Source organism: Saccopteryx leptura, chromosome 5, assembly GCF_036850995.1.
Source record: "Saccopteryx leptura isolate mSacLep1 chromosome 5, mSacLep1_pri_phased_curated, whole genome shotgun sequence".
NCBI lineage: Eukaryota > Metazoa > Chordata > Mammalia > Chiroptera > Emballonuridae > Saccopteryx > Saccopteryx leptura.
The window spans coordinates 156572783-156593239 of NC_089507.1; the positions used below are offsets into that span (position 1 = coordinate 156572783).

The 20457-nt window shown below is 36.2% G+C and overlaps 1 protein-coding gene across 12 annotated transcripts in view; it reads right to left on the reverse strand.

The window, feature by feature from the left end:
* PUM2 (pumilio RNA binding family member 2) overlaps positions 1-20457 on the reverse strand; it is a 103024-nt gene that overhangs the window by 65481 nt on the left and 17086 nt on the right. For 10 of the 12 annotated variants that reach the window (XM_066386250.1, XM_066386247.1, XM_066386244.1 and 7 more), the window contains exons 2-5: positions 13098-13166; positions 5848-5956; positions 1457-1644; positions 724-893 (exon numbers count right to left, since the gene is read on the reverse strand). In XM_066386250.1, the coding sequence (XP_066242347.1) occupies positions 724-893; positions 1457-1644; positions 5848-5956; positions 13098-13148 (518 nt within the window). In that variant the 5' untranslated portion in view covers positions 13149-13166. Of the gene's footprint in view, positions 1-723; positions 894-1456; positions 1645-5847; positions 5957-12079; positions 12203-13097; positions 13167-20457 lie in introns of those variants that run through there. The other 2 variants (XM_066386245.1, XM_066386251.1) reach the window with 2 other exon arrangements.

Genomic DNA, 20457 nt, shown 5'->3' on the forward strand with positions numbered 1-20457 from the left:
GCCTATTGAAGTATAAAGTGTAGGAAATCAGTATGAAGCAAAACTCCCCAATACTTAGACAAAGGTGTGCCCCCGAATCTAAGACCAAAGGCTAGCAGAAAATACTGAAGTGCTATCAAGAGACAACTAAAGCTACAACTTACAGAATTCTGAGCTTAAAGCTAACTTTTCAAAGTCTCTAACATGCTCCCCACTTCCTAATTTCAGGAATGTTAAGTATTAACACAAACTCCTATATAGGCCACAGATCCTAAGCGCTAATTATGATTCTTCACTTCCAAGATTCAGACTTAAACGGGATATAGGAGATTCAATACAGGGATAAAAAGAGGAAATGCCACAGAAGTGTGCTCAAGAGCAACTCCAAAGGTCTGCCAGAAAAAAATCACAGATTAAACTTAAAATTCACTCCATTTTAGTAGGGAGGAAAAAGTTAAAATTTAGACTACCACATGAGCAGAAAGGTAACACAGCTTCTAAGGTTACTCTTTCAGTGATATACACTATTAGAGAGACTATTTTGAAGATTTTTTAAAAAATGGCTCATAATCATTGACTAATATTTCTTATAAAAATTATATTTTCCTCCAGATTAACACAAGGTACAAAGGGAAATAAAATAAACCAAAATTTGAAAAATGTCTACATCAGTCACATCAGCTAGCTAGTAGTAATAATCCCTAAAGAGATATGCTTTTGTTCTTGAGAAAGTTAAAATCTTACTTAAAATCTTTGCAATCGGCATCCATTCCATTTGGCAAACCTCTGCCATTTATTTTAGAATCATCATCATCTCCTTGTTTAAGATCTCTGTTTTGGTCCTCCTCAAATGGAGAAGCCTTGCCTTTTTGATCTCCTTTCTCAGGTCCATCTGTTTCAGCATCTCTAGTGCCCTGAGGAAAAAGAATCTGTTTGATTCTGAATATTTAATAGAACACACAAAAAAAGGGCACCAAAGGTGACCTAAAACTACTCTATGGTACATGTAAACAATAAAAGCATTGAAACTTATTTTAATTTTGTAGTTAATTAATTTATCAAAGGCCAAAAAATTGAGCACAAACCAATGATTTATAACAGAAGGGCTAAGGCAACCTTAACTATAGCGGTGCTGAAAAGCAGTAACACCACAAACGGGATTAAAATTCCACTTACTGCAGAGAGGGTTTTGTCTAGTGACTTTCAGATTGAGCACTAACACAAATAAGCAATTTTAATCTTGCAAATTACGTATTGCAATTAATATGGTTTGATTTTTTGTAACATGATTAAGAGTATAAATCCTCCCAGGGTTCTACTATTTATGTAGTTCAAGAGGTGGCCAAGAGAAAAAGACAAGAGCTTGTAATAGCTACACCATTCCCTTTAGCTCTAGGAAGGGTCTATAAAAATAACTTAAAGATAACCAAATAACCATTGAGCAATTAGTAATTATTTCTTTATTCAAAATACTCACAAAAGTTCCCTTCCTAAATCGAGAATCCAATTTATCAGCAGGAGAAGAACTCAGCACATATTCTACCATGCTCACGCCAAGGCCTCCACTTTCTGATCGCGGAGACAGTATTGCATTTACTTCACTGTTTCCATGAAAACCCTGTCCAGATCTTCTCTGTACCATAATAGGCTGGGACACTGAATGGTCTGTTTGGAAGAAAGAACACAATTACATATTTGTACTTTTAGACTTATCAAATGTACTTATAAAAATTAATACATTAAAGTATGAAAAATCAGTATATATATGTATATACATGTTACTATAATCTTTTTAAAAAGCTCTTCATTCTGTGGTGACTCACTAGCCTGGGCACATCTTGATAATCTAGATTAAAAATGCCATTTGGTAAAAAACAGGTAAAAGCCTATGAGAAGTATTTTTTTTAAATAGCAACCAAAACAGGTCAATGGACAAACATTAATCTGAAGGCTCAGTTGCCTACAAACATCTTATTAAAAGAATTAAGGTTTTCAAATTGCCCTGGCCGGATAGCTCAGCTGGTTAGAGCATCATCCTGCTATGCAGAGGTTGCAGGTATGATCCCTGGTCAGAGCACATACAGAAACAGATGGATGTTTCTCTCTCCCTGCCCCACACACCTGCTACCTCTAAAATCAATCCATAAATTTTTTTTCTTTAAAAAAGAAAAGTTCTTCAAACAGATGGGTGCTAGATGGGAGGGGGGCTGCAGAAATGGGTGAAAGTTGTAGAAATTAAGATGTACAAATTGCCAGTTACATTAATAGTACCAGGGATGTAAAGCGCAGCACAGGGAATATAGTCAATAATAATGTAATAAGTACGTATGGTGTTAGATGGATAGTAGGCTTAGTGGAATGGTAACTGCAAATTATATAAATTCTGATCACTATGTTCTATACCCGAAACTAATATAATATTGTATGTCAATTGTAATGAAAAAAAAAGTTCTTGTGGTGATTCACAATTTAGAACAAAAACCTTTAGTGATAAATTCTAGAATAAAGTAAGTTCTAAATTGGCAGAGGCACTGCTCACGCTCAGTTATGTCCTGGATGGATATAGAGCACATGGCTGAACTACCTGAAACACAAACACTTAAGTTCAGAAAAACCAGTGATAACACAGAATTTTCTATTCCTGTTGTAAAAACTAAGTACCACCTAAACAATATATTTTTTTCTAAACAATATTTTTAAAAATCCCTTCTAGTTAAAAATTTTTCCATTTTTATTTAACAAAAAAGTATTCATCTGGTACAGATACCTTTTCTATGTATTTCTGTGACAAAAGGCAGTATTTAAGATCTGAGAGCAAATGGAATATACAAATATAATAAAACATTTGAGGCAACCTTCATACAGATTTCCCAAAAAATATTTTTAAAGGAACCCATAAGCTGTCAGCTACCTCTGGCTTTTTTGTGAACATGTTCAATCCTCAATATTAGGTCTATTCCTTAAAGGGCTGAACTATCATAGAGGTACTCAGTTATCATTTCATTAACTGTAATAGTTTTTAAATGATTGCTACTTTTGTGTAATATTAAAACATTTCTATTTTAGTACCTTTTACATGAGATTAGTCATTATATTTTCTTTTCTTCCCTTTTCTTTTCTTTTTAAAAATTTTTTTTTATGTGAGAGGCAGAGACAGCCTCCCACATGTGCCCTGACCAGGATCCACCCAGCAAGCCCACTTGGGGGCGATGATCTGCCCATCTGGGGCCCTTGCTCTGCTGCTCAGAAACGAAGCCATTTTCGCATCTGAGGTGGAGGCCATGGAACCATCCTCAGCACCAGGGGCCAACTCGCTCACACTGCTTGAGCCATGGCTGTGGGAGGAGAAGAGAGAAAAAGATAGAGAGAAGAGAAAGAGAGAAGGGGGAGGGGTGGAGAAGCAGGTGGGTCTCTTCTCCTTTGTGCCCTGACCCGGAATTGAACCTGGGGCTTCACATGCCAGCTACCGCTGAGTCAATCAGCCTGGGCCAGTCATTGTATTTTCAATCATTCACCCATTCATTCACCCAATTCAAATACTATCTCTTACAAGCAAGAACAAACAGGACAGATCCTGTCCTCAAGAGATTACAGGTTTAATATAAGGCAATCAAAAGTGCTTCAATAAAAACAATACATTATAAGAATAGAACAGAGAGGTCAATCCTTTCCAGTCTTAAAGAGTGAATTATAAAGAGAAGGGCAAGAGTTAAAGTGGGCAAAAATTCAGTTAAGAGAAACCAGCATGTTCAAACACCTGGAAGTGCCAGAACAAAGTGAAATTAACCATCACAGGTAGTTCAGTTCAGCTAGAAGGGAATAAGTATATTTAATAGTCTCCTGCAGTCATAGAAAGACTTTCTGGCCCTGGCCGGTTGGCTCAGTGGTAGAGCGTCAGCCTGGCGTGCGGGAGTCCCGGGTTCAATTCCTGGCCAGGGCACACAGGAGGAGCGCCCATCTGCTTCTCCACCCCTCCCCCTCTCCTTCCTCTCTGTCTCTCTCTTCCCCTCCCGCAGCCAAGGCTCCATTGGAGTAAAGTTGGCCCGGGCGCTGAGGATGGCTCTGTGGCCTCTGCCTCAGGTGCTGGAATGGCTCTGGATGCAACAACAGAGCAACGCCCCAGATGGGCAGAGCATCGCCCCCTGGTGGGCATGCCGGGTGGATCCCGGTCGGGCGCATGTGGGAGTCTGTCTGACTGCCTCCCCGTTTCCAACTTCAGAAAAATAAAAAAATAAAAAATCTGGTTCTGGCCTGGCCCTGGCATGGTAGCTCAGTTGGTTTGAGTGTGGTCCCAACATGGCAAGGTTGCAGGTTCATTCCCCAAACAAGGCACATACAAGAAGCAGCCAATGAATGAATGAATGAGTGCAACAAGCTGATGTTTCTCTTTCTCTTTCCCTCTCTAAAAATTATTTTTTTTAAAAACTGGGGTTCTGGTTAATAAAGTAATTAACCATTCAATACCCAAAACAAAAATCAAAGCATGTCAATCAACCAAGTTTTAAAGAACATCTGATTTTTAGCAAAGTAAGTGACTTTTGTGGGAAAAATTGTATCCCAGTCAAACTAACTGAATAATTTAAATTAAGAGCCCAATCTACATAGTATACATTACTTAAAATACACACACACAAAACAAAAACATAAAACTAAAACTACTTGAAGACAAGGGTCCAATCTCATTTATTTGTTTGAAAATAATAGTGGGCAGGAGGGACCAGGTTGACCAGCACTGCAAAAGTGGGCGGTTTTTATAAAAAGGTTCACCATCACGGGTCTAGCTACTACACCATACACCTAAAACTAAAAAACAAACAAACAAAACCCCAGAAAGAACATTAATCATTAAAATATTCTAGTATTTCCTAACTTTTGGTAATTATTTTAATCAAAATTTAAAACGATATAGAACATTAAAATTGTTTAATATATAATGATTTGGAGAACAAAGAACTACCTGGCAATTTACACTCAAAATATAAGGTTAATTTTATCACCCACAAATTTGTTTTTATGTTACTCTGGTCATTTTTTATAGCTATAGCAAGTGACATTAAACTCAGTTATAAAAAGAGAAAAGTTATTGGTAATACACATTCTGATAGCTCCATGTGTAGAGCTCTCAAATTTTACTAATCAGAAACACTTAATATGATCAGTACTATTTTAAGACTATAACTATGCTCTTTACCTTACCATCAAGTACTGTTATTCCTGACTTAACAGGATGATAACTTAGTAAGTTATATAATGTTCAATCACTGGCTAGTATACCTGACACTAATATTGTATGTCAACTGAATTGAAAAATAAAAAGTGATTAAAGATAAAAAATACTGTCATCCCTGTGAGTTACACTCCATACATACCAGTCCCTCTTGGACTTAAGCCTCTTTCCGCTACTTAGGGATATCAAAAACATTCAAATTTTACACCCTTTCTGGGAATTCTACCATACTAAGGGAGTTTACTTCCTTTCTGGGTGTGGCTAATGTCTAATAAAGCTAGAATGAGGTGCAATTATATAGATAAATCAGTCACTGTCCTCTAATACAATTTAAAACTGAAAACTTCTATGCCTAATGTGTTCTTTATTTTAATGGAAATTCAGAATTTTATAATCAAAAGTTTTTCACTTCAAAGAAAAACTTAATAAAATCTTATTGTGACAAGCACTTCTAATCAATAAGTGAACTGTTAGATAAGGGTCAATTTATAACCAAAAATGTGCATTATAACGATTAATGGTATCTTCAACAGAGACATCACATATTTTCTCCAACTATTTTAACTATTGTCTAATAGTAGGCATGGTTTTTTAAAAATTCAAATAAATTTATAATTCTTACACATACACCAAAAACTTACGAGAAGTTCCCCATGCAGTCTCTCTCCATTCATCATCCCCAAGAAATATGCCTTTTTGTCCATCTTTTGTTGAATCATCAGGTTCCCAAAACTTTTTGGTAGGCAAAAGCTATATGGAAGGAGAAAAATATTACATTTAAAAATTTTATTCTAATCATAAAAAATTAATATGTAGAGGAAAGCAAACTTACCACCAATATGTATAAGTTAGTTTCAATGCTAATAAAAATTCATAACCTATTACCTAATTTATCTATATAAAAATAACTTCCTACTTATGTTTGAGTACTGATTCTAACAATTCTAGACCTAAATATTACATAAAGTCAACATATGATTCTTCCTGATTTTCAACCATTTTCAAAATACATATTGGTTGAATGTCATATGATTATGATTATAAACTTTTCACAAGAATTACTAATTTCTTACTCAATACAGATAATACAATAAAAATATCTATATAATAAAATTTTTTTCACTTACTTCCAAATACTGTCTTTGGGTCATCTCCTATCCTATAACTGCCTTGATAGAAAATATATTTTCATTCTTACTTCACTTAATCAATAGAAGTGTGAATACTAGTAGCCCATCAATTCCAAATCAAGAAGCTACAGCCAGTGGATGAAAAACATAGAAACAATGCCCTGTGCTCTAGCTATCCTGTATTACAACATATACAGCACATAAAGGTTGTGTTGATACAATCATTCACTGATTACTCAAAATGTACACTTGGCCAATTCCTAACGACACTTTAATATTCATCCAGGTCTGTCTTCTTTACCTTCCCTGTCAATCAGGAGGTGGATTGGGGATATGCTTATCTGAAAAGAACTGATTGGTTTTCTGAGATGGGCATTTGTCATTCTAAATAAGCATTTGTAAGACTCCCATCCCTCTGAGCCCAATCTTTCAGTGCTCATAATTAAAACTGTATATACTTCTATTACTACATACTAAATTACCAATTTCCCTCCATAAGGGCATGGAGACTTTTTCTTCAGAGTTCAGAAACATATAAATTAACTATAATAAAATAAACAGTAAAACCTGAATTGGGTCTGAGAGATAAGACTGTGTGTTGGGGGTTTAAAGTGTCAGTGGAAGGTGAGGAAGACAAAGTAAATCATAAACAAAGGCACAGCTTGAGAAAATGCAGCGTGTGAGACAGAGGAACAAGTGCAGGGAGGGCAAAGGTGAGACTGGTAAAGCCACGCAGGTTAGATTCTGAGGACCCTTACAGACATGCTACAGAAACTGCTATTACACTGATGCCAAAGAGAGGCTGGCAAGAGTGACACTGTGTTTTAGAAAACTACTGAAGTTCTAAGTTATAAGAATAATGGATATTCTGGACTAGAGGCAACAGATCAGTTCAGGAGAATTGTAACAACAGGGCAAAGATGGTAAGAACTGAAAAGGTACTGTCAGAAAGAGCTGAGAAAATAAAATGGATCTGAGAAACATTTAGGAGTGTCAATAAAATATAAATGCAATGGGAGAGGGTTGATAAGAAAAATAAAACTTTAAAATCTGGGTAAAAAGGTAAATGGCTGAGCAAAACAGAAACACACACATGAAGTTGCTTTGAAGAGAGTGGGAAAAAGTCAATTTGGGCATGAAACTACAGATCTTTTTTTATTTTTAATTATAAAGGAAATTAACTTCTGCAATTTTTAAAAAGGTAAGTGTCTGCACGTTCACATGTTCCTGGGTTGCAAATAATGTGTATTTAAAGTTCAGATATTTAAAATGAATGAATGAATGAATGAATGAATAAATGGTTGGATGGATGAATAAAATAAAATCCAGGTATTTTAAACAATAATCTGTCCTAACAAGAATCTTAGTTAAGTACAATCTCTGTTCTTTTGCTTTCTAAAAAATCTCACTACAAAAGTTTCATGTAAACATGAAAAAAAAAAAAGCTGGTAATACAACACTAAAACATTCTACTTAATATATTTAAATAATTGAACATTTGTTCACAGTAAAACTCAAGGTAAGCCTTTAAAAATACTGTATAAATAAGCCATTTCAGGAAGAAGAAAATGACAAATAGAGAATAAATGCTTTTATTTCATACTTCATGAAGAAAAATGTTTCAATATTAAGATAAGAAAACAAGAAATTGAAAATAAAGTTGTAACAACTTAAAGAAGCATTAATTGCTGACATAGAAATAGCTAAAACAAATCTTCTAAGGTATTAGAAATAATATAATTTCTATAAGAAGACTATTTCAAAAGTCTGGAAATAGGGTTCAGTGTAGTACTTTACCCAGAGATCACTGCTGTAAAATGCAAACTACACAACTAGGGGGAAAAATCTACACCCAACACTAACCCAGCGTGCCTACTTTTTGCCAAGCACTGTGCTATGAGTAGCTCATTTTGCAAACATTTCTAAGTTATCACACACAGGAAAACAATTTAGTAGTTAATAAAATTAATACTTCTAGCAAAGGCCTTTACCAACATTCTAGAAACAGCTTTCTGTGACACTGATTTCAAATACTTTTAGAGAAACTACTAGCTGGCGACCAACAATAAGTTAAAAGAACTAAATGCAGAGAAAGGCAACAATTCAGGATAAACCAGTTAAATAAAAGATTAAGTGGTACACTGGTTGGGACTGCAGTAGAAACAAATTTGCCCCTGGAGACTCTTTTACTGTAGATACGGTAAAAGTAGATCCGGGGAAGCACATTACAGAATCCAGGGCTAAGAGATCTTTAAAAAGCTCGAAAGGAAGGTCAGGCAAGTCAGCATTTCCTGTAAACCTGCTCCTCTGTCCTTACAACTCAGGAATGACTGGGTGGACATACAAATTCATAAGCCCATGATCCACCATTTTATAAATTCTTTTCTTCAAGAAGCATTTATAGCTTGTTCTCTCCAACTCCAAAGAAATCAGTCAACACTCAAGCATATGGTCTCAAAGTAAACAAATATACTCCTGCTAATGTCTATACTATGGGGTATACTTCAACTTCAGATTTTTCTACTACAAACTATTATGTAAAATCACCAAACCAACCAAAATAACATGAGCCTAAGAATTAAAAGTACTTACAGGCTGTATGTCTACATTGTGGTGTTTCAAATGAAGGTGTTCATATAACATCCAATCAGGGACAGTTTTGAAAAATGAGGTGTTATTAATAATTATGCCATGAAAACAGATATGTATCTGGACTGTCTGGGCAACTGGAACGTAAGGTGACTATAATGGGAATTCATAAAAGCACAGTCCCTGGCCAGGTAGCTCAGTTGGTTAAGAGTGCTATCTAGATATGCCAAGGTTGCAGGTTTGATCTCCAGTCAGGGCACATAAGCTACTATCAAAGAGTTTCTATGAGGCTAGAATGAAGTAACAGAACTGCTTAGAACAGCATCTAGCATGCAGTAGACACATAATCCTTTAATACAGGGTGAGGCAAAACTAGGTTTATAGTTGCAAGTACTGAAAACAAAGTTTATTTTTGTTGTTATTAATTACTGCATTACTTCCAATATGAACAACTGTAAACCTAGTTTTGTCCCACCCTGTATATAGATAGTAAATGGCAGCACTAAGATTTATACCCATCTGTTTAATTCTAAGGCCTATTGTCTTTACATTTAACTACCACAGAAGATGTTCCTTTCCAATCATAGTATATATAATTCATCAATGTTTCTGAAAATTTCTAGTAATAGGCCACCGCTAGATATGAATGAATAAAACAGTATAAGACATTATCATGATATTCAGCCCACATATGGGTATTCGTTACAGTAGATAAAGTTTAAGATAGAATCTAGGGCCTGACCAGGTGGTGGCACAGTGGATGGAGCGTCGAAATGGAATGTGGAGGGCTCAGGTTCGAGACCTCGAGGTCGCCAGTTTGAGCACAGGCTCATCTGGTTTGAGGAAGGCTCACCAGCTTGGACCCAAGGTCACTGGCTTGAGCAAGGGGTTACTCGGTTTGCTGAAGGCCCACGGTCAAGGTACATACAAGAAAGCAATCAGTGAACAACTAAGGTGTCACAACGAAAAACTGATGATTGATGCTTCTCATCTCTCTTTGTTCCTGCCTGTCTCTATCTGGCCCTCTCTCTGACTCTCTCTCTGTCTGTTAAAAAAAAAAAGATAGAATCTAGGGATTTATGCAGACATAACTTTGCTCAGGTATTTAAACACTCTTTGAAACAGCCAGTTTCTATTCTACTTATCCCTAAAATCTCACATCAGAGTTACAACATTTGAGAGAGATTTGTTATTCATACAAAATAATACTCTAATTACTACCATCAAAGAAGTCAATTTTAGCCCTGGCTGGTTGACTTAGTGGTGAAGCACTGGCCCAGTGTATGGAAGTCCTGAGTTCGATTCCTGGTCAGGGTACACCAGGAAAGCGCCCATCTGCTTCTCCACCTCTCCCCCCCTTCTCCTTCCTCTCTGTCTCTCTCTTCCCCTCCTGCAGCCAAGGCTCTACTGGAGCAAAGTTGGCCTGGGTGCTGAGGATGGCTCCATGGCCTCTGCCTCAGGCGCTAGAGTGACTCCAGCAGCAAAGGAGCAAAGTGCCAGATGGGCAAAGCATTGCCCTCTGGTGGGCATGCCAGGTGAATCCCGATTGGTGGGTGCATGCAGGAGTCTGTCTGCCTGCCTCCCCACTTCTAACTTCAGAAAAATACAAAAAAAAAAAAAGTCAATCTTATTACTCAGGGTCATAGAGCTCTAGTGATAGATGAAACAGAAATCTTACTCTTCCACCCAGTATGTTTTCTGCTTCAGCATGCTACCTGGGATCCTAGGTACATACATTTAAAAATATGTTTACTTTAAATATTATTTTATCAGAAAAGAAAGGACAGAGCATTAACAAATTAACTCAGTAATTTAAATTTTGGGTTCCCTAAAGAATTTCATGTAGGGGACTCTTTCCCCCTATTTAAAAAGTAAACAGAAACTTTGTTTTATATACCTATGTAAGCATTTACAGGTATAAGATACGTAAAATAATACATGTGTGCTCCTGCAGTAGAGTTGGAAAACTCTATTATGGATTTTAGGTTTGCTCTTTTTAAGCCACATGACATAAAGCAAATAGGTCTTTTGATGAAGCTGTGTTGTGAAAAGAATGAGTTTATGAATGAATGAACAAATGAATACAAATCTGTTTCTATTTCTAGATAAACAACCAGGAGGGGCTGCCCTGCTGATGATGGGCATGATCTATAAAAACAGTACATGTGACAAGAGGCCTATATGTAATGCAGTGCTTTGTACATTAGAAATTTACAACAATTTAAGAGACATAATAAGGACAACTTTATTTTTTAAAGAAAAGGTCAAGAACAGGCCAATCCATTAAAAAAGGAAGTCGCGTTAAAAAAATATAAAAGCAACTTTAGAAAACTCAAGAACCAGAAACTCAAGGCTGCTTTAATTTATTAGATGAATGAATTCTGGGATAAAACAAACAAACAAAAAAAACACCTCACCTGTCAGGAAAGGAGGAGAAGACTGGTGAGAGAGAGACAGGCAAAGAAGGAAATCTCAGAAGGTTCCCTGCTGCCTGTGAGATGAGGAAAGATAGAAAGGCTTGTGGGAGAGAGAACCCAGAGACAGAAACCCGAGTCGGTTCTTAGCTATCTCGTAAAAGTAACAGAATTAGTTGGTAAACTGTTAAGAAAAAAACTTAGTGAGTAACAGCTTATTTAAAAATACATTTTTACGAGATGAAGGTCACAGAAGCACTGACCTGCTACTATCCACCAAAACTCGGGCAGTCTAAACCTAGCTACATTTCCATTCAGAAAAGCCTAGATTTAAGCTTAGGTTATTTAACATACTATTCAGCCTGGCTTCTCTCTTTTCCAAAAATCTCAAATTTCTCTCAACTTGACTCACACTTAAAAAAATCATTAAGTTCAAGTTTGTCACTGAGTAGGCTGAAATATTATTTAAATTATGCTTTTGAGATAAGTTATTCTGCTTTCTAAAGACCAAAGAAAACAAGCAGCAGGGAAAAAACAAAAGCCCTTTTCAACTGCTTCCTTTTTTGTTCAGCCACAGGGTGAACAATGCCTAAGCAGCCTCCACTGCATTGTAGTGAACCTACAGTTCTACCTAAAAAATTATTCCCTCTCAAATTTTTCTTAGGGCCCAGAATTTTATGTTATGCACTGAACTAACAAGTTTATTTTGGCAATACTTATGCTTAAGCACCTTAACTCACCCTTAATCAGTCCTTTGAAAATGACAAACTCTTTGGAAAACGCTGCTCTGGAGAGGGGAGGGTTAGCTAGCTGCAGGGTGCCCTCTTGTGGTCCAGAAGAGTGACTGGACTCTCTTTCTGCATCTGAAGAGCACAGCATTGGATGGAGTGAGTTTCATGAAGGTCTCTAATCTACCAAAGTAAAATAATCTCCAGGAGCAAGCAATTAATTACACATCTTAGGTCAGTTCATCAGCATCTTCTTTTATCAAAGTCCACATTTTGTTAGTACTACAGAACATGACATAACAAAGATGTGACAAGAGTTTCCATCATCAAATAAAATTTTCTAAATATTCATTAGGTATATGGAAAATAGAATTTTTGATGCCTTACATTATATAAATGGGACACCCCAATGAGTCATAGATTAATAGGACTGATAAAAAGCATTAAAAAATTTAGAGTACCCACTGTGTGCTGGTCATTCAAAGCTATCAATCTACTAAGGAGACTTATATATAAACAGTAAACTGTAATCAGAAATATAATAAAGTATATATAAAGACCTATAAGAAGTCAGATGAGAAGTGTAATTCCACTGCAGATAGCAATGGGACAATAGATAAGCATCTTTTTCAGTAGAGTCTTGTAGAGGATTAGAAATTTTTAAAGCAAACAGCAAACGAGAGATTTTTGGAAGAGAGAACAGTGAACTTAAATTAAGTATGGCTAAAGCAAACAGCATACATATATAAAACAGAAGGACAGGAATCCAGAAGGCTCTTTTCTGAGCAAAGTCATTATGATTCATTACCAAAATATAATACATTATTTAACAAAGTCAATCAAATCAACTAGACACAAATCTCACTAAAAAAAGCTGAAAATCACTACATGTATACGTAATCTGAAAATTTTAAAACCTGCATCATTAACCACCCACCATTTTCAAGATTTACAGTTAAAAAGTCTCAATGGCTCAAATAATCAAATAGTCAAAGTGAGGGTTACAGTCTTAGTGTTCATAAATATTTACCTCTCCCATTCCCCGAGATTCTAATGCAAGAGCTTGAAAATCATGATTCATTTCATCCACAGATCAAACCTGTTAAATAACAAAAACAAAAATTAGCAGAAAGAAAAATTTAAATAATAGACTGCATCAACTATTTTTGTATTATATTAAAGCTACTACTGATGTTAGCATGAGCTGAGCCAGACAATAGACTTCTCTATGAAGACAAGTTCTGCTGTTATAAATAGAGCACAAGAGAGCCGTCTCCATTAAAATTTGTGGGAAAGCCTGGTGACCGGTTCTTGGGTTACTCTGTGCGCCAAAAGAAACCCTACTAATGTTTTGAGCAAAAAAATAGATGGAAAGCAAAGAACTGAGGAAGTGAGCTCAAGAACTAAAAAGTTAAAGTTATCTTGTTTTTTGTTTTTAAATCTTTTTATTTATTTATTTATTTATTTATTTATTCATTTTAGAGAGGAGAGGGAGAGACAGGGAGAGAGAGAGAGAAGGGGGGAGGAGCTGGAAGCATCAACTCCCATATGTGCCTTGACCAGGCAAGCCCAGAGTTTCGAACCGGCGACCTCAGCATTTCCAGGTTGACGCTTTATCCACTGTGCCATCACAGGTCAGCCCAAAAGTTACCTTGTTTTTTTATGTTGGAGTTACTATTATAAAATTATTTTGCATTATGTCTTTCGGTTAAGATTTTTCAAAATTTCTCAGCATTTCATTATTTGTAGATCTTATACCCATCATAAAACTTCGGTGTGCTCTACCTTGCCCCTCCTCCTCTTCTTTCCTCCTAGGCGTGCATCTCCTAAACTCGAAGGGTCCCCACGAGACTTGCAACCAGGGGAGCAATGGGCAGTGGCAGCTAGTACTGGGCTAACCCCCTGAACCTGTCTCCACGGCCCCTTTTAGTTGACTTCTCAGCGAGCCACAAGGAGCCCCACCTAGGCTCTCCTGTAGCTCCTTCTATCCGAGGCCCTTCCTTGTTTCACATTACCCAGCTTTAATAAACATACTCTCAAAAAATTTTTTTTCACTAAAATAGTTTAAGAGATGATCCAGTTCTACCTCAAAGCAACATATAAATTAATCCGTTGTGACTAATTATATTAAGTCAGGTTTCCTTAAGAATACATCCCTTTCCCTTCTCCTGAAACTAAAACTAGAGCATATATTTCTATTTTTCCATTTCTAATGAAGTTTAAATTGCTTTTTATCTTTCAATGTGTTCTTGACTCAGAGATCCTTTGCCTCCTACTTTAAATACTGCTGGAGAAACCATGTAAGCCTGAAACAAATTCACAGCCTTCAAAGTTTTGGGCCTTACAACATAATCCTATTATTTTCCCCAGTCAGCTATCTCTTTAAAATCCCATACCATTTTGATATTAAAAGCACTCCTTCCTTCCTGTAATACTGTTGCTACTTTGTTCCTTAAGATAGATGTAATTCTTTTTTATGTGTCTAGCTGTTTGTCAGGATTCATTACTTGTAAATAAATGCTAGCATTCCCTTAGTATTCTATCCAAGGTACTATCTTCTCTACCCTTTGTCCTGAGTAATCTCATCCACTCCAATTACTTTGAGAAATGTATGTATACATATATATGCTTAGGACCCTCATCCTCATTATTAGCATTTATAAACCAAAACTCTCTCCTCTGCAAAATTTCCAATTATCTTCTTCCTCCCATCCCTGGACACACCTCAGGAAATTCCAACTTTATTCTTCCTTCTTCCTCAGTTCTAACTTAATTCTTTCCTTTCTCACACCAATATCTAATCACTGAGGTCAAACTTCTATTTTACTTAAATCTATCCATTAACCCGTTGTCTGGTTGTTCAGACCACCATCACCTCTAACCTAAAATACTGCAATCCTCTCCTGTCTTCCTATCCTACAATCTAATCCCAAAATGTAGTCATTTTTCTGAGTGTACTGACTGTGTGACCCCTATGCTTTAATCCTGGACTTAAAAATAATTAATAAATAGTAATATAAGAATAAACTGTTTCGTGTACTCACAACTGTAATCGTACTTTTGTTCTACCTGTATGCAGAAAAATGAACCTCAACACATACCTCACACTTTAACATAAAAATTAATTCACAATGGATCACATACCTTCCTAAATGTAACATTTGACATTACAAAACTTCTAGAAAAACAGAGAAAAGCTGTATGACCTTGTGTTTGGTAACAAGTTTTTAGATCAAGGTCAACAGCAGAGTCCATTAAAAAAACAACTGATATCTAAAAAATTTACTTCAATAAAAACATGTTCTACCAAAAAAAAATCACAGACTAGGAAAAAAACTTACAAATCACAAATCCAATAATATAGAACTTGTATCCAGAATACATTAAAAACTTTTTTAAAAAATAAGAGAACAACCCAATTAAAAATGGGTAAAAGAGCCCTGGCCAGTGGTGCAGTGTGTCGTACTGGAGCGCTGGGGTCACCGATGCTGGGATCGCCAGCTCATTCCGAGAACGCCACCTCCACTTCAAGGGTCCCTGTTTGAGGCCCAGTAAGGCCCTATATGAGAAGCAATCAATGGAGGTACAACTAATAGAATGAACTGATGCCTCTCTTTCCCCAATTAACCCCTCACCCTTCTTCTGTCTCTCTCAAAAAAAAAAAAAAAAAAGACGAAAGATCTGAACAGATAACTACATCAAAGGTATGTGGCAGCAAATAAACTATTCTTTTCTAATTTACTAGAAAAGCTGGTTCATTAACAGTTACCACAAAATGAACATTTCATTCATCCTTCCATTAATTCAGGAAGCCTCTATTGAAGCATCTTCAATGTACAAGATTTTGTAAAGAAAAAAGTAAGTTAAAACATTACCCCTGTTCTCAAGGAGTTTAAATGAGTCTAAAATGTTTCCTGGTGATTGGAGGAATAGCTCCTATCAGACCAAACCCTCCTACAGGCAACAATAAACTCTGGACAAAATAAACAAAAGTAAAAATAAAAAAGATTTCAGTGGATGCACTTCACAGCAGATGAAGAAAAAAAGGTCGGTGAATTTGAGGATAGATCAATCAATCTGAAGAAAGAAAAAAAGAAAGAACGAGGTGGAAAAATTATTTGAAGCAACAATAGCCTCAAATTCCCCCAAATTTCTTGAAAGTAAAATTTACAGATTCAAGATACTTGGTGAACTCCAGGCAAGATAAATAGGGGAAAACAAGCAAACAAACAAACACCCCTAATCCATATTCATCATAATAAAAATGCTGAAAACCAAACAGAAAAAGAAAATCCTAAAAGCAGCCAGAAGGAAAAAACCCCAACTTTATATAAAGGGGGAAAAAGATATAAATGACCACTGACTTTGCACTAGAAACAATGGGGACCAGAAGAGAAAGGACCAGGCTTTAAAATGCTAAAAGAAGAAAAAATACCAAACTAAAATTTCATCTGGTGGAAATATCCTTTAAGAATAAATGCTAGCCTGACCTGTGGTGGCGCAGTGGATAAAGCATCGACCTGGAAATGCTGAGGTCACCGGTTCGAAACCCTGGGCTTGCCTGGTCAAGGCACATATGGGAGTTGATGCTTCCAGCTCCTCCCCCCTTCTCTCTCTCTGTCTCTCTCTCTCCCTCTCTAAAAATAAATAAATAAAATTAAAAAAAAAAAAAAAAAGAAAAAAGAATAAATGCTAAAACATCGCTTCTCGGCCTTTTGGCTAAGACCAAGTGAAGAATAAATGCTAAAACAAAGACATTTTTAAATAAAAAGGATATTCATTACAACAGATTTCCACCTCAAGAAATGCTTTAAAAAAATACTTCAGGCTAAAGGGAAATTCTACCAGATGAAAATTCACATCATCAGGAAGGAATGAAGAGCACCAAAAATGGATGTGCAGTAAGTACAAAGGACTATTTGTTTCCTCTTAATTTCTTCAAAATACATATATGCCCATTTAAAGCAAAGAGTTCAACACTGTACTATGAACTTTATAACATTAGTAGATGAACTAATTTATACACATATTCAATATCCACTATAATAAATATCTCTAGCCATACCATCATGACACTGGGTTTTAAAGCAAAACACAATTTAAGATTAAAATAGTCTTTTATCACACCAACACATACAGATATATATACATACAGATTTTAGATATTTATACATAATCTCCCTATTATTATTTTTATTAATTTTTATTAATTTTAATGGGGTGACATCAATAAATCAAGGTACATATGTTCAAAGAAAACATGTCCAGGTTATCCTGTCATTCAGTTATGTTGCATACCCATCACCCAAAGTCAGATTGTCCTCCATCACCTTCTATCTAGTTTTCTTTGTGCCCCTTCCCTTTCCCCTCTCTCTCCCTCCCCCCCCATAACCACTACACTTTTGTCCACATCTCTTAGTTTTGTTTTTATGTCCCAGCCCAATTATTAAGATAAGTAAAGAAATCTTGGTCCAAATGTGTCCTATCATTTCACATTCATACACTCTTAAGTTTCCCATCTTAATAACACACTAATGTCAGTACAGTCTGCTTTTACCATCTCTGATTTCTAACTGTTCCTTTAAAATTCCCTGAATGTGGAGAAAGTCCATTCATTATCTTACAAATACATCATGGGATTTCATATTGCTCTTGACCTTATGCCCTTTACATTTCTTTTTTGTAGGTTTACATTAGATTTCATGTTCTCTTAAACCTTATATTTATACCTTATATTTTCCAGGTCTCTCATTCAATTACAGCCTCAATTTATTCAAGGGTATTCAGTTTTCCAAATCTAATGACAACTAAGATGAAAGCTTCCAGATACTGTTAGCATGTTATCAGGAATCACCTAATGTTTATATAACTTTCTATTTTTCTTTTCTAAAATTGATTGATTTTAGAGACAGAGAGAGGAAGGGAGAGAAGCATTCATTTGTTGTTCCACTTAGCTGTGCATTCACAAGTTGCTTCCCATTTGTGCCTGGACCAGGATTGAACCCACAACCTTGCTGTTTTGGTACGACACTCTAAAAGACTGACCCAATTTCTTAAAGAATGCTACAAATTTAAATCCTAACAGCTTGACAATACAGCCACAGAGTTCTGACTTCATAATTCAATTTACAAACATGTATTAAATGATAATAACCCCTGACATCTGGGCTCAATGTACAAAGATCTTATCACTTAGAAAAAACAACACAAAGAAACTTCCATGTAACATTTATCTGTATCATGACAACAGATTGTCCTTATTTAAGGTAATTTCTCTATTACAGGGGATCCTTGGGTATGACACAGTTCCACTCTTAAAACAGTGACATAACACGAATTTTGGTGTAAGTTGAAACACACCCTCGCCTGTCACTTACCTAACCTAATACAGTTGTTAAATCATAATCTAGAACATAAAAACACCACTAAGCCACAGAAAAAGTAAAAGGACATAAATATAGGAGCCATATGATAGGGGCCAAAAGTCACCAAACAAAGCAACACAAAGCGAATACTTGTGCTTTTAATAGTCCAGAATGGCATAGGTAAGTGTACTAGGGGACGCCAAGTCCCTCACTCATATGCTGAGATAGTGTGTATTTTTCCGCCGCACACAGCCAAACTAGTTCGCCTATGTAGCCCATAAGTAATATGCTAACAGTATAAGCTGAAACCTGTTTCAGTTTTTTTTGTATTTTTCCAAAGTGAGAAGGGAGGACAGACAGACTCCTGCATGCAACCAACCCGGATCAACCTGGCATGCCCATCAGGGGGTGATGCTCTGCCCATCTGGGGCATTGCTCCACTGCAATCAATCTGAGCCATCCTCAGTGCCCAGGCCAACTTTGCTCCAATGGAGCTTTAGCTGCGGGAGGGGAAGAGATAAAGGAGAGGGGGAAGGGTGGAGAAGCAGATGGGCACTTCTCTGTGTGCCCTGGCCAGGAATCGAACCCAGGATTTTCACACGCCAGGCCAATGCTCTACCGCTGAACCAACTGGCCAGGGCCCCCTTTCAGTTTTTTAAAGTAATGGGAGTGAGTATCATTAACTCGAAATGTCGTAAGTCAAGACTGTCGTAACATGAAGACTCCCTGTATTTAGGGTGAGAATGGCTCAAAAATGAATTGTTATTCTAAAGAAGGCATAATGACATGATATGGGGTACAAAGGGTGTTATATTGAGTGGGACACTTGAAACCATATCAACACAACTTAAAAAAAGCATAACAAAGACAATGTGGTAGAGTAGAAACAGTATGTGATTTAGATTCATAATATAAAGGTTCACAGTTTGACTTATTAAGTTGTCTAACCCCTAAGTCTTAATTTACTTATCTGTTGTAAAGATAATGTATTCAAAAGTGCTTTGTGAGTTATTTTTTAAAATGTTTCTTTTGCTTTTTGTGGTCAGCTATTAATAAAAAGTACTCAGCAAAATACTACTTATCATTAACAAATCATTAGACTACTCTAGAAAGAACTGATACTTTCTGAGGCTCTTCAGGTGCTCAATGTTTGTCTTTGTCGAGTCTGCTTTTGTTAATATTTCAGCCTCCTGCCTTGCTGTCAGATTAACTATCACTTGACTTGAAAGTAATAAATAGTAGCACTTCTAGCAGTTCTAATTAAGTTACTTTTAATTTCCAGTACACTGTAGCCTTAGATATCCAAGTATAGTAGACCTATAAGAATAAACAGGCTCTAAGAAGGAAGCTACCTCTAAAACCACAAAAACACAAAAGTTACAATCCTTTCATACAAAAGCAATTGGCATCATATATATAAATGCATGTATCTCTTGAACCAGTCTTCCCAACTTTAGGAATCAATCCTAAGAATAAAACATAAATATAAAAAAGTTTATAAGCCCCAGCCGAGTAGCTCAGTTGGTTAGAACATTGTCCTGATACATCAAGGTTGCCAGTTAGATCCCTGGTCAGGGCACATACAAAAATCAACCAATGAGTGCATAAATTAAGTGCAACAACGAATCAATATTTCTCTGTCCCTTTCTCTCTCTCTCAAATCAATTTAAAAGCTATTAAAAATATTTGAATTTATAATTAAGAAAAAAGCTTGTAATGTTAAGAAATACTGAAAGGAAATAAAATCCATACATAACAATGTTTTGAGTTTATGATGCTCGCTCCCATAAAAACTTTAAAAAATGGAAACATGTTTCGGCTTACACTGTTAGTGTCATACATACTACGTGGGTAAACTAGCTTGGTTGCAAGCAGCAGAAGAATATGCAGTAACTTGGCGAGTGAGGGAGGGAGTTGGTGTCCCCTAGTGCACTTACCTATGCCATTCTGGACTGTTAAAGCACGTGTTCCCTTTGTGTTGCTTTGGCGACTTTTTGGCCCTTATCATGGCTCCTATATTTATGT